The 14,887-nt window shown below is 60.9% G+C and overlaps 1 protein-coding gene across 1 annotated transcript in view; it reads right to left on the bottom strand.

Moving 5' to 3' along the window:
- Positions 1 to 13,153, bottom strand: part of COL27A1 (collagen type XXVII alpha 1 chain) — a 124,788-nt gene extending 111,635 nt beyond the window's left edge. The window contains exons 1-3 of the mRNA XM_008155255.3: positions 13,092 to 13,153; positions 8,150 to 8,220; positions 3,243 to 4,951 (exon numbers count right to left, since the gene is read on the bottom strand). Coding sequence (XP_008153477.2) covers positions 3,243 to 4,951; positions 8,150 to 8,220; positions 13,092 to 13,153 — 1,842 coding nt within the window. The remainder of the gene's footprint in view (positions 1 to 3,242; positions 4,952 to 8,149; positions 8,221 to 13,091) is intronic.
- Positions 13,154 to 14,887: the final 1,734 nt, after the last annotated feature.

Genomic DNA, 14,887 nt, shown 5'->3' on the forward strand with positions numbered 1-14,887 from the left:
GCGGCCTCCTTATCCCACCACCAGCAAAGATCTGGGTAACCTCAAGCAACCCAGCCCGTGAGTCAAGACAACCTGTTTTTTTTTTTTGCGAGGATCACATTCCTTCATTTACAGATAGTCATGGAGCGTCTGCTGTGGGCCAGGCCCTCAGCCGTGTCTCCCCGAGGTGACGCCTGCAAAAAGTGCATGCGCGTGCAAATGCCAGCGGCCCGCGAGTGAATAAATAAGGCCTTGACTCGCCTCCTCCCAGGCGTGGGGCTTCTGTGCAGCTTCTGTGCAGCCTCTGAACCACAGCCTCCCCGCCCCTCCCCAGCCCAGTCAGCTTTTCCATGCTCCCCCCGCTCCTGGGGCTCCCACAGAGCTTCCTCGCTCAGTGGCTACAACTCCTGGCAGGCCCAGGCCTAGAGCTCTGTCCCAGCCTCCATCAGCCCATCCCACGTCCCCTGGGGAACCATGCAGAACCAGTCCCACACACCCTCTCAGGCTCCGAAAGGTCCCGCAGTCATTTCTAAGGAGGAAGCTCTTCCAATGTCGTGTCACAGGAGGAGACCGTTCCAGAGAGAGGAGAGCAGTTTCCCAAGTCACCCAGCAGACTAGATCTCTAAGGCGGCCCTGGAGAGCATCCAGCTTGCTTCCTCACAGGAGCTGGGAGCCCCATCTGACATTCTGCAGAAACTGAGGCTGAGGGAAGTCAGTGCCACAGAGCTAGTAAGGGTTGGGGCTGGGATTCAAACCCAGGTCTGCATGATCCCCATCTGGGGACAGTTAAGCCCCATGTCCCAAGCGGCAGAGCTTCTGCTGAGATTCGATTCTGAATATACAGGGAGGTTGGGGGCAGAGAAGAGAGGACAGAAGGAACAGGAGTTCCTGTCACGACTCAGTCGGGTCTCCACTTTGACTTCATAATTTCTGGCATCTGGTGAAATACAAATGACCAGTCTGCTCCCTGCCACACAGAGGACTGGGTTCCTATTGGAGTGAGGCTAGATTCCAAGATGGGGAGGGTGGGATTAGGGAGAGCATGGGGCCGGAGGCGGGATGGCACCTGGGCAGCCCGCCGTCCTCCCTCTTGCCCTCATCCGTTCGGGGCTGGAGGAGCAATAAGGGCCAGGCATCCTGGCCCCTGTAAGAACATGCCGAGAGCCCTTGGCCAAGTCTTTTGTCCCTCTCCCCCTTGTGTCCTCATCGGGAGAGCAGGGCTTAGCCCACACATTCTGAACCAGTCCCTGTGAGGTGCTAAAGGGAAATGCTCGCATGTGGAAATAACTCATACTTATAACGCATACTTATAACGCATGGCGGGGATAGAAACAGGCGTCTCAGCATTGAGCTCTTCCTTGGAGGCCAAGTTCAGGGCCAGACACATCTTCTGCAACCCCCAGCCTCCCAGCTCTAGGCCCTGGGGTCTTAGTGTGGACATTCATGAGGGGGGATGTGATGCCCTGGAGTCTGGAGCTGAGGCATAAACTCCAACTCTGCCTCCTACGTGCTGTGTGCCCTTGGGCAAGTCCTGGCCCTCTCTGGGCACAGTCTCCAGGCTCTTCCCCTGCCCGCTGAGGAGGGGAGGGGTGAGCTGGAAGAAGGCCTAAGCACCCATCCACTGCACAGGACAACTCCAGCACCTTCTGCGATCACGGGGAAGCTCCAGGCGATCTGGAAGGAGGCCTCACCTCCTGCTGACCCACATCACCAGACCCAGGAGGGAAGTGTGTGGCTCGGGCATCCACCGGCCCCAAAGGCAGATGCTACACCCGAAAAGTCCATTCCTGCCGCAGTTCTGCTGGCTTGGACACGGCCTCTCTCCACACCGTACGCAGCTCGGGAGGCAGGGTTCCTCCTCCACTGTGCAGAGTGGACACCCTGAACCTCACTGCCCTCTGTCAACCTCAATTCACCCCCTTTCAACCTCACAGCCAGTGAGCCGGCACCCCTGCAGCTTGGGAGCTGAGCTGACAGGGCCCCAGGCACCTGGGGCCTGAGTCGGACTGGGTCACCTGGAGGATTCCTCATTTCCTCAGCTCCCAACTCTCTACCCTGCCAGCTGCACAACTCGGGGACTTGAGCAGAATGTTGACACAATCACAAAGCAATGCATGCCATTTCCATACGTTCTACAATATGGTTATAATAAAAATGGGCCCTCGGTCCTCTTGCAGAGAGGCTGAGTAAATATTATTCCTAATGATTATTAAAAATAATCAAGTGTGTTGGGAAGGCCCGGGAACTCCCAGCATCTGCCACTGTCTCCGCATCGTAAGCCCTAATATCACATACAGAGGCCAGAAGGAGGAAACCACATGGTGCTCATCACCAAGGCAGGAGAACAGAGCCGAGGCCCAGGCTTCCTGGAAACTCCGTCCCATCATTCCCTGCCTGTAGGACTTGGCCTCCAGCAGCAGAAAGGTCGCTGCCCCTGGAGACAGTCCCAGGCAAGCCAGAGGCATTGACCCTGAGAATGCCTCCCGCACGGGGCATGTTCTTGCTCCTGCTTGGGTCCACTCGGACCCTCCTCACCCCAAACTCCTCTACTAGGGGCCACACAGCGAATGTCTACAGGATTCAGGCAAGTAATATACATGGGTGAAAGGACGGGGTTGGAAGATGGGGGGACGGGAGAAGGGGGGTGCAGGCGCAGACAAGAGCGGGCCGGGCCTGCCTAAAGGGGCCGCCCTGCCCTGGCCGCGGCCCAGGGCCCCTGCATCTCTGCCCCTTCCAAGAGAAGCTGGTCACTGGGTCTTTTCTAAGAAATCTCTCATTTTTAAAAAGGTAACTTATTAAAAATGTTTAAGCCATGTCGCATGTGCCAAACAAAACATCAGGGCTACCCACGTGGGACTCCCAGGCAAGCTGGTGGCCCGAGGAGCTCTGCTCCCCGAGTCAGGAGCTGCCTTGGAGGCGGCATGACCCGGGCCAGGCCGTTCACGGCTCTCCTTAAGCCACTTGACCTTTATCGCTGGAGTAGCAAAGAATGAGCTGGGGCCTGGGCCAACCAAAGCCCGAGGGTGCTCTCCACCTGACCCGAATCTGGCTCAGTGGGTCATGAATCCAGAGCAGGACTTCTACCCGTGAGCACGGCCGAGGTGGAGGAGTGGGGGCCCCCGCTTCGCCCCAAGACCGCTCATCACCAGCTTCCTGCTCTAAGCCGCTTCTGTTGCTCCGCCCTCGAGGAACAAGCACTGGACCCAACCGCCCCCGCTACCCGCTCGAGCTCCTGGCAACACGCACACCTCACCCGTTCTTACCGGAAAACCACAGTCTCCCTTCGGCCCCGGCGATCCCATCAGCAGCGGGAACGACGTGGGTCCCACCAGATGAAAGAACGAATAGCCACTGCTCGTGGGCCAGGGGCTGGAGGACAGGAAGCGCGCTGGGGCCGGGGTGGTCTGCCGGCCGGGCCGGGGCTGTCTGGGGCTGGGCCCCGTGGTTGGATCACGGATGGGGACATCCCCGGCTGCCTTCCCGGGTTTGAGGGGGGCGGGCTTCTTGGGTCTGGCTTTCTTTGTGGCTTCTGATCCAGTGGGTTTCTTGCTTCCAGTGGGGACTGAACCAGGAGTGAGGGTGGGAGGCATCGCCGTGGCCAGAGGCCGAGTGGTCCTGGTAGAGCCAGGACTGGGGGCAGGCGATGGGGGCAAAACAGTGGGTTGGGGAGGTCTGTGTGTGCTGGTGCGGGCGGGAGCCGGCTCACTGGCACGGCTGCTCATCTTGGCCTCTGTCTGGACGACTGGGGGGAAGGGTTTTTTAGAGGCACCAGCAGCGGGGGGCAGGGGCCGGGCGCTGGGCGGTGGGGGTTGGGGCGTTACAAGGTTCCTCTGGAGCGGCTTCCCTGTGGGACGGGACACTTGGGCAGGGACGGGGTGGAGAGTGGGTGGCACTGGCTTCTTGGTGGGAGGGGCTGCCTTTCTGGAGGAAGGGAGAGCTGCCTTCTGGGTGGGGCGGGGGCTTTTGACCGGGGCAATGGGAGGGGAAGGGGCTGCAGGCTTGGTTGGGTGGCTCTTGGGGGTTTTGGTGGCTGTGCTCTTCTGCAAGGACTGGACGGGTGTGGGGGAGCTGGCGGGAGGGGCTCGGGGCCCGGGAGGAAGCTCTTGGCTCGCCGACAGCTTGGCAGGTGGCAGTGGGGTCCGGGCTGGGTCTCCCACTGAGACGCGCTTGCGAGGGTCTGTGGTGCTAGTCCTTAGGGGCTTGGTAGGTGTGGGGGGCACCACCGTCCCTCTGAGTCCCCTGCCCGCTGGCCGCGAGCCCGGGGCTGGCATGGCAGTGGTCAGGTTCCCCAGGCCGAGCAGGGCCAGGTCGGTCTGGAAGGCAAAGGGTGCGCCCGAGTCCCGGGGGAGGAGGGGCCCCAGGTGGGGCCGGTACACGTCGGCCTGTCCACACGGCCTCCTCAGGTGGGCGCAGTAATTGTGAGCGACCTGCGTCACAGGGTAGATACTGAACTGGCACAGGGCGCCTTCGAACTGGACCGCGTGCGGGCTCATCCTCCCGAAGAGGAAGGAGCCCTCGGGGTCGAGCGCTGGGTCCCTGTGGAAAGCCAGCGGGACAGGCACCCGGCGCTGCCCGCAGGCCGTCACCAGGGTGACCGTGCGGCCACGGAGCTCCAGGGCCAGGTGGTGCCAGCGCCCGTCGTGCACGTCCAGGTCGAAGGCCACGGAGCGCCGGGGTCCCAGGTGGACGACCGTCTTGCCGGGGAGGAACTGCAGGCCCAGCTGCAGCTTGTGCTTCCGGCTGCGGACGGCGAAGAGGAAGGCATGGTTCACCCGATGGGAGCAGAGGCTCAGCACCAGCGCCAGCTCCGTGCCCAGGGCGGCAGGGACGATGGCAGTCGTGGGGGCCTGGAGCCGGGCCCGCTGCGTAACGATGAAGCCCGACTGGAATGGGATGACCCCTGGGGGTGGGGGGCTCCGGCCGCCCGCTGCCTTGGTCCAGCTGAGGCCCAGCCGCTGGAGGACGTCCACATCTGGAGAGGGAGGGCGGAGGGGAGAGGGCACGGTCAGGGCCTGCGCCAGCCCGGACCCCTGCAGGTGCGCGGGCAGTGAGGACCATCAGCCTCCGCTGCCCGCTGCCCCGTGGGTGTGGCTGAGAGTGCGGAGTTGGAACCAGTCCGTTGTCTGGCTGCATGCTCTTGCACAGGGTGGCAGGAAACGCAGCCTCTGGAGCCAAACGTCCTGAGTTCAAATACCAGCTCCATCATTACTAGCCCTGTGACTCTAGTGCCTTGGTCTTCCCATCTGTTAAATGGGATAACAGCAGCAATACACTCAGAAGGATGCTGTGAGGATTAAATGAGCTCATACACTTGAAGAAAAAAAAAAGTGCCTGGCACAAAAGAAGCATTTTCCAACAATAGCTATTAATATTAAAAATGATGATCAGCACCCAGTGCTGGCGCTGAGTATCAGAGACCTGTTTCCCTTTCTCTCTGCCTCAGAAGCCGTCTCCTCCAGGCAGCAGGCCCACACGTGAGGGAGCGGGGTGACAGGAATGGACATGCCACCGGAGTTTGGCCGGGATGTCCACCTTCAGGAACCTACTGAGTCCCTTCCCACACCCGAGGCCTCTGTCTGGCTGGAGCAGGCTCCGGGGAGCTCCTCTCAGCACAGAAGGGAGAGGACAGTTCCAAAGCCGTGTGGCTCTGGAGAGAGCCGGGAAGTCATCGCGGCACCCCTGCAGCCTCTGCCCTCGGGCAGACCACGGTCTGGCCAGGTCACATCCGCCCAGTAATTACGGCAGCGGGGCCAGCCAGAGCAAGAGGAGGCTTCCAGGGTGTTTATGGAAAGGCGACCTGAACTTGCCTCTCACGAGCCATTCAGCCGCTTTCCGTCAGCTGGGCTGCCAGCGTCTGCAGACTCTGGCTCTGAGCGGTCTTGGCCGGCAGAGAGGCCGCGCCCTGAATTGGGGTCTGGGTCAGTCCTCGGGGCCCCTCCCCTGAGCTCAGCACCTAGCCCCTGAGTGTGGAATGCTCTCTCTCTCACTACCCAGTGGGACAGGTATACATTGGGCTGAATGCTGCACTCAGCGCTTAGTAGGCCCTCAATCGACAACTGAGGCGGGTGAACAGGTGGATGGGTAGATGGGCAGCTAGACAGGTTGGGAGAAACGGAGAACCTGGGTGCTGGCAACAGGGCAGCATGATGGCTGCACAGCAGGCTCTGGCGGCAGAAGGCCAGGCCTTAAAGCCAGGCAAGACCACCATGAGTCTGGACTGTGGCTCCCCAACAAGTGCCTCCACCATAGGGCTGCTGGGAGATGAAAAGGTAGTCCTCCCCATCTCCTCCCCCTCGCCTCGCCCTGCACCAGGAAACTCTGGCCCAGTCTCTTCCTGACTCCCAGGCCTCAGTTTCCCTTCCTGTCAGACATGGGAAACGAGACCTGGAGAGGGCCCTGTTCTAAGAGCTCCGTAGCTTCAGGCTGCTGCTTCAGTCACTTGCATTGAAGACCTCTGTTCCTCCCTGGGACCTGAGGGCCTTCATTGCACTTCACACTCCTCCTTTCTCTCACCCCCAGGTCCTACGCTAAAGCAAACTGCTAAGGATTCTCTGAGTAGCAGTATATTTTACATGTTAATCACTGAAACCCGCTTCATCATCACAGAGTATTATTCACTGTAAACAACTTAAAATGGAGGAGCCACTTGTTGGGGAGTCACTTGTTCCCCCTCAGCAGCCCCAGGAGGCCCCTGGGCCTGCACACATCTCCCCCCCCGAATACCGCAGCTTACAGCCACTTGCACTCACCCAGGGAAAATGACAACTGGCCAGGCCAGGTGGCCCTGATGAGGTTTCCCTTATCACCCTGCCAAGGTAGGTTTCAACACTGACACCAGCCAGTCTCCACGCCTCCCCGACGGGCAGAGCCCCGAACTCCCTCTCCTGGGGCAGAGGTGGTCACCGCTGAGCTTCCGGAGCCTCTGATCACTGTGGGCTCCACCGCGGAGAGCGAGGGGGCTGTTCTTGCCCGAACTTCCGGGTAAACGATGTCGTTAGTAATAACTAACACCTGTTGAGCACTTACTATGTACCCAGTGCTTTCCATGCCTTATCGCGATCGATTCTCTCAATCGTCTGTGAAGCCGGTGCTGTTTGTTATCCCCGCGTTATAGATGAGGGTCAGGAACGTGAGCTATAATAACTTGCCCAGGGTCACGGAGCGTATCATAAAAGGCCCAGCTGAAGCTGGAACCCGGACCACTTGGCTCCGGGGTCTTTGTTCTTAGCCGCGATGCTACCCTGTGCTGGAGGCCCTCAGACAGGTTGGAACGCAGGGTGGAGACACATCCAGAATCCCATCAGAGCTGAGGAGCCGGGGGACAGGGGAATGAATGCAGCCCAACACCAAGATGGAAGGGCCCAGCCAGCTGGCCGCAGCAAGATCCCTTTATTACATAAACCTGGCTCCACGCAGCTCCAGCCTCTCCCCAACCCCCAGCGCCTGACTCAGGACTCTGGACAGCTGTTCACCTACTTTGTGGGGGAAACAGCGAGCTCGGAAAATATGACATTTGCACAAAATGTTGCCGGGCAGCAGCAGGAGTCTCTTCCGGGCATGGCCCTCCCCTCCCAGGGGGCCCAATCCCTGCCCGGCGGCCAGGTCAGGCCACAGGGGCGCTGGGAGTGCCCGGCGGCCTGCCCCGCACACGGCGGGTGTGGAGAAGGGGGAAGGGCTGCTATTTTAAGAGGCCTTGTGGCTGCTTGACAAACAGATGTGGGAGAGGTTTCAGTTTCAAGGGGCAGCTGTGTAGCCAGTCCACGGCCGCCCTGGCCCCCTGGACAGCTCCTCGGGGATCGCTGGGAAAAGCAGGATCTCACGGGGAGGGGCGGGCCGGCCACAGGCTCGGGCAATGATAGCCGTGGCCTCCATGTTGCCCCAGGACACACAGGGACAACTGAGGCTGACTGGCCCGAAGTGGCTGACCCAAATTGTGGCCCGGAGAGGAACGAAAGGCTCCCCCCTCCACATTTCCGCACTGAGCCCTTCCTACCCCTCACAAAACGTCGAACATGACTCTTTCATGGCCAGAGAGAATGTGCCAATGATCAGCTCCATTCTACTGACGAGAAAACCGAGGCATTAGGGGCACGGAGGTCTCCTACCCCTGCATTCTCCCAACCCTTCTGTCCCCCCATCTTCCCCCCGGACAAAGAGAAGAGAGCGTTACCTTCAGGAGCTCCCTGGGCGGAGGCCAGGTGACAGGCAAACGAGACGAAGATCCAGGTGAAGAGAAACCCCCTAGAGACCAGGAGACACAAGCAGAGGCGGCATCAGCTTCCAGCCCTCGGCCCGGATCCGGCTGGGGAGTTGGGAGTGGATCGTCCAGCCCCGTCCCACCCCGGAGTCGCTCAGCGGGGCTGGGGGGCAAGGTGCAGGCTCTAGGACCCCGTCAGAATAATCCACGCTCCTGGGTCTCTAGGTGCAGCCTCTTGGGACAGGAGCTGCTTATACGGTACACATACAACCCTGCTTTTTTACGGAATGATAAACGAACGTCACTGGCCGGAAGCAGTGGGCAGGAAGCTCTGCCCTGGGCGTCAGGGGACCCAGGGTCCAGCTCAAAATCTGCCGCCAACTCACTGGGGGACAAGGAGCCAGCCTCTGCCCTTCCCCCTTTCTGGGCATCGGTCTCCCCGTGACTATGGCCCTATGGTCTTGAGGCCCAATGGGTAGTACAGGCAGGGCCGAAAGTTCGACAGGAAGACCAGTGTGGTCTGTGTGGATGGCCATCATCCTCAAAGGGCTAGAGAGAAGAGAACTCACTGTCCAGGCCCAAGGCAAGGAGCAGAAGACCCCTTAACCAGGACCAGTGTGTGCTAAGGAAGCCGCCCAGCGGGCTTTCCGCTGATAGAAAATGGGAGGAGAAAAGAGAGGGGACAATGGGGAGTCAGGCAGACTCAGGTGCAACCGGCCCCCTTGCGTCCCAGCTGGGTGACCCTGGACGAGTCCCTCAGCCTCCCTGAGCCTGTCCCCTCTGAAACATGGCTGGCATGGCCAGGCACGAGGATTAAATGAGCTCATGCATGTCAAGGGCCTGGCCTGCCACCAGCCATGCCAGTGCCCCTTAGACGGCCTCTGCTGCCCTTGCACTCCGGGGACTGGAAGGGTTAATGCTCGGCTCAGTGGCTCCTGCCAAGATGGGCAGAGGCAGTGATCTGATTTCACCTTCCTGTGGGAGCAGCCACTGGTGATACCTGAAGCTACCTGGGGCATCTGATCCTCGAGCAGGCAGAGGGGAGGGCGGCACGTGGCCAGAGATGGCGGGCCAGGATGCAGGCCAAGCAGAGATGGCTGGCCAGGATGCAGGCCAAGAGAGCTGTGATGGGGGAGGCGGGGGAGGAGAGGGGGACACACAGGCTGGGATCCACTCATCTCCAGCAATGACTAAAGGTCAGAGGGCCTAGCTGCCCTGGAGAGAAGGGCACAGGCTGGCCTTCTGGTATGATCTGCCCACTTGAATCAAATGGCAGCTCCATCATCCCTGAAAAGACATAATAGGCATCTTTGTTTGACCAAAACTGAGGCTTAGGGAGGGCAGGTACTTCCTCAAGGTCACCCGGGGCAGGCTCTGGGGTCATCATTCTCTAGTCCTCTTTCCTCCACCCACCAGGTGGACGTCACAGGAAACTGGCCAGATATATTGGGCAAGAACTGCCTCCTGTATCCCTGTCTGGGCAGTTCCCACAGCACACTGTCCACCAAAGGCTCTGAGAAGTCCTGCAATAAATGGACTGCACATTTGGTCACTCAGCAGACCACGGAACTCGTGTTTTGTTTTTTTCTGAGAAAGCTCCCTCAGAAGACGCTGCCCCTCGCTTTCCAGTGTTCCTGAAACCTCACTAGTTTCCATTCCGCTTCCTTCCAGCCCCCCCTCTTCCCGGCTTTTCCCAGGCACCGGCACTCGCTCCTCAAACCTCACTGTGTTAAGTCTAACACTCGCATTAGCATGTTTCCCAAGCTGCTCACGAGAGGCCAGAGAGAATTTGCCAGTGACCAGAGAGAAGGTGCAGCAAGCACACACGGCCTCCCTGGGCAGCGCTTCCTGCTGTGCGTGATGCCGAGGTGACTGCTCTGCGGAGAATAAGAGGGCGAATCAGGAGGGAATGTTTTTAATCTCCAAAGGTCAAGAGAAAGAAGACTCGCAGGGGAGAGAGGGCAGCTAGGATCAGAAGCTGTTACAGAAAGTATTTGTCCCCCCCATCCCTTCACCTTGACAAATGCCACTGACCACGTCAGACCTGGGTTCTGTGTGCACTTGACCCATAAACTTCCAAAGCATAATGCGGGGATACAGAGTGGGAGAAGGCCCTTTGAGTTCTTCTGGAGCCCAGATGCTAGTCCCATCCCTTTATTGTAGAGATGGACACCTGAGGCCCAGAGAGGGGAAGTGACTTGCCCAAAGCTACACAGCGCGTCAGTGACCCTATCATCGGACTCCGCTGCTCGAGGAACAGTCCTTTTCCCTGGACTTGCCTCCCATGGAGAAGGCGGAGACTTACAGGGACTCGTCAGAGACCAGAGTCCCAGCCTTCACCAACAGGAACGGAGAGGCCGCCCGGGGAGCCAGCAGCCCTCTAAGGGAGCTCCAGGCCTGGAAAGTTGGCTCCCGGAGGGAGGCCCTGCCGATCCTTTTGCTCCCGTTCCAATCCTGCGGAGGCTACTGCTAGTAATGTTTTGTGCCTGCGCTGGCTCAGGGCTTTGTTCTTCTAGACTTCTATTTTCACCGCCGACTCGTAGGCCTTGGCTTGGGGAAGCCAGGGCTCCAGCATGTCGGGAAGACCAGAGCAGAGGGGCCAGAGAGGGCAGGAGGCAGCCGAAACTGGAGCCACACGCTAGGCGCCTGACCCCTGGAGACACAGCCTGGCCACGCGGCCCCCCACGCAGGAAATCCAGGCGTTCATTTCCCCTGAGAAAAGCCCTCTGCCAGTACATCACATGCGGCCGCTCCTGGACCACTAGGCTGCTGGGACGTGGAGCTGGTCTGCGTGGTTTTCCTCCATCCTCGTTACCTGGGAACATACAGGGTCTTGGAGACCCATACCAGCGTGCACACCCTCCCCCTGAAAGCCCAGGGCTGAGACCCAGGGTGCTGGGACCCTGAAACCACACAAGGAAGGGGGGCCCCGAGGACCCTGGGCTTGGCTGTGCTCTCAAGGGGTGAGATGGGAAAGAAGCTGCCCAGAGGACACAGAACAGCGAAGGGCGATGGGCCTGTTCCACCTGCCTCCATGGACCGGGCAGGCCCCGTGTGGCCAGACCGTCCCAAACCAGGCTCCTTCCTTCACACCTTCTACCTCTGCCACGGGGAACACAGATGGGTCATCTGTCTGGACAGGATGAAGCCCAGAATTTTCCAGTTGACTCACACATCCATTGAAGAGGAGGTGGATAATGATACAAATAACAGCTGCCGCGTACTGAGCACTTACTATACCGCCAGGCACTGTTCTGCACCTTTCACAAGCCCAGCCCCAGCGATCCCCACAACCCCCCGGCCCCCCGCCGCTGGTGGGAGTGAAGATGCCCATGTTGTGGATGAGAAGAACAAGAAGCGGAAAGGCTTGTCCAAGCTCCCAGGGCCGTGGCAGGACTCTGTCACATCCCTGGCGGCAGTGCTCTCTCTGCCCTGCGGCCTGCCTCCCACCGGTGTGAGGCCTCCGCCACCCACCAACATGGCACTCCCGTGGTCTGGGGACAGGTGTGGGGGAGCAAAGCTGGAAGGCACGCGGGACCAGGGGGCACCGGATCTGGGCCCTGGAGTGGTGAGGGAGGCAAAGAGACAGGAGCAAGCACAGGCTGGGCCTCCATGCAGCATGACTGCCCACTTGCCCAAAGCTTGGGCCCCGCTATAGGGTGCTCGCCTGGCATCATTTTTCTACCCAACCGCTGGCATCTGCCCTGGCACGGGGTCTTCTGGAGAAAATGAGTCAGCAGTGTGCTTACTGGTGCCGTGTGTGTGTGTGTGTGTGTGTGTGTGTGTGTGTGTGTGTGGTGCGGTGGGGGGCGGGGGATCTCGGCCAGCCTTCTTTTTCCAAGACATGGGAAAGAAGGGGGGCCATCCTCCTCCATTCCAGCTCAAGAGGGGCCGGGCGTGGAGGGGGGCGGGGCTACAGCCTGGACCGGCCTCTTGGGTCCTGGGGGCAGGACAGACAGCCAGCAAGTTCTGTGCTTCCCTGGGCAGGGAGCATGAGCCACAAGTCCAGAAAGCCCCAGGGGCTGCTCCCTTCCACGCCAGCGCCCCGCCACACTCACCCACAGGGCAGCGACTGGCTCTCACACGCGCTTCCTCTCTCACAACTCCTACTCCACAGGCCGGGACTCAGAGCCCCTGGGTCCGGGCTCCACCAGCCCCTCCTAGGAATCCCCTGTCCCTCCCGGGCCCTCCCTCCTCCAGGCTCCGCATCTGCATGTGCAGCGAGGGCTTCCACTGGGTGCTCTCCCAGGGCCCTTTCCGCTCGGACATGCTGGCTCTCTCTCTCTCACACACACGCGGGAAAGCAACAGGAACGGAGACCCCACCCCCCACCCCAGAGAAGCAGGGAAACACTGAGACACAAACCCAAACAGACTTGACACACACGCGAAGGTTTCCAGAAACCGGGGACGTGCAAAGAGACACACACAGACACAGACAGGAGCAGAAGCCGAGACATGGAAACCTAGAAACTTGGGGGCCGTTTCCCAAGAACAGCCAGAAACCGAGACGTACAGGCTGGGGACCCGAGGACACACCGAGACAGCAGAATTGGGGACCCCTCCGCCCCCAAGCATCCGAAAAGCCCCGCTCCAGGCGCCCCCACCCGCCCCCAATCCCGACCCCGGGCTGGGCTGGCTCTTCACGGACCCTCCCCGGCTCGGCCCCCGCCCCAGCGTGATGGGGCCGGCCAGGCAGCGCAGAGCAGGCAGCGCTCGCCAACCCTGGGGCCGCCAACCCTGGGGCCGGGGGCGCAGCCTGCGTTAACCCTTGGCCGCCCGCCTCCAAGGGGCGCAGGAAGGGAGAGGAAGCTGACGTTCCGCAGGAAGCGTCCGGCGCAGGAGGGAACCCCAGCTCTGCCCCAGGCTGGAGCAGCAGGAAGATGGGGAGGGGGCATCCCCAAGCTCATACTCACCCCCCGCGCGCCGCCGCCGCCGCCGCTGTGCCTCGGGCCCCCCGCGCCGCTCCCGCTCCCATGGCGGGCCCCTACTTCATGCTCCCGAGCCCGGGGGGCAAGTGTGGGCGCGCCCCATGGGGCCGCCAACCCCCCGCCCCACCGCGCCAGGCCGGCTCAGAGCGCGCGGCCCCCGCACCCGCAGCACAGCCCCGCGCCCAGGGGCGCCAGGGCAGCCAGGCAGCGCGGCCGGGGCCCCGAGAGCGCCCGCGCCAGGCCCATGGTCCCAGGAGTCCCGGCGCTGCGCTTGCCCCTGCCTCACTCTTTTTCTGCTTCCACCGAAAAGAAGAAGCAGAAAAAAAAAAGAGAGAGAGATGATCAAACTTTTGGAGGCAGGCTGCTGGCGGTCCCCGGAGACAGAGCAAGGCCAGGCGAGCGCGCGCGGAGGGCGGTGGAAGCAGCCTCCCCGCCGGCCTGGGGGAGGAGAGGAAAAGGAAGGATTTGGGGGAAATGAAGGCGATTTAAAGTCTCGGCCCGCGGTGGCTCTCCACCTTCTCTCCTCCCAAAGCTGGGCCGCCCTCTGCTGCCCCCTGCTGCCCCCTGCCGGCCGCAGCCGGGGACACACCCCGGACCAGCCCACTGCAGCCCGGCTGAGACAACTACCCCCTCTAAAGATGGGGAAACTGAGATCCACGGAGACGAATGCACTGGCCAGGGCTATTCACCGGCCTGATCACAGTTCAGAGATTTGGGACTTCTGGCTTGTGAGTTGGGAGAAGGAGATAGAGGCAGAAACGGGACAGAAAACGCTGAAGGAAACCCGGAGTTCCAAGGGCAGATGTGGGACCAGGACTCAGTGTCCAGACTCCCACGACAACCAGTGTCCTACCCCCCCCCCCCACACACACACACACTTTTCCTCCCAGATTCAGAACTCCCTGGAGAACAGACTCCTGGGCGTGCAGTGGGTGTGCTTGTTAAATGTCGGTCAACCTGCTCCCTCTTCCCTCTCCATTCCGTAAGAAATGAGCTTAACACGCCGCCGCCCCCCACCCACCCCTCCGCAGTCTCTCAAAGAGGCTCCCTGAGATCCCACACTGGAGCACAGAACTGCACACCTCAATTCCCTGGCAAACACCCAGCAAATTCGCATACCCACAACTCCAGTCGGAGCCCTGGCATCAGAAGCCCCATCTGCCTCCGCCTCCACCTCCACGACTTGTTCACTGGTGCGAACACGCACATCCACACGGACCCACACTCAGACATGCTCCCACTCATTCACATGCAACACAGCCACACGCTCCTCTTAGACACACACACACACACACACACACACACACCCCAGGGCGCACACCAGACTCCACACACGCAGACACATGCATGCTAGTGCTTACACGCGCACCAATGCACACTAGCCGAGCCAGATCCTCTTAAGTACACCCTCGCGCACACACCTTCACGTGCACACACACCCCCCATGTGCACATATAAGGGCACACCCCCACTTACACACAGTTCTCCGCCAGTGCCCACCGCATGCGGGCACAAACACAATCATCCCCCGAATGTGCACCCCCTCCCCACATGCGCACACCTTTACACACACACACACACACACACACACACACCGGTACCCCCCCGCACTCCGGGAGCACCGGGGCACTTACTGGGTCCCTAGGTGCGAGGCTGGACGGTCGGTCCTTCCTCGTGCGCCTAACGGCATTTGTATTCATGGGTCCCCGCAGCCCCGGGCGCGGGCGCGGGGGTGCGGAGTCCCCTTCCCTAAACTGGGCGCGGGCGCTCGGAGCGCAGCG

The sequence above is a fragment of the Eptesicus fuscus genome, chromosome 15, assembly GCF_027574615.1.
Source record: "Eptesicus fuscus isolate TK198812 chromosome 15, DD_ASM_mEF_20220401, whole genome shotgun sequence".
Classification (NCBI taxonomy): domain Eukaryota; kingdom Metazoa; phylum Chordata; class Mammalia; order Chiroptera; family Vespertilionidae; genus Eptesicus; species Eptesicus fuscus.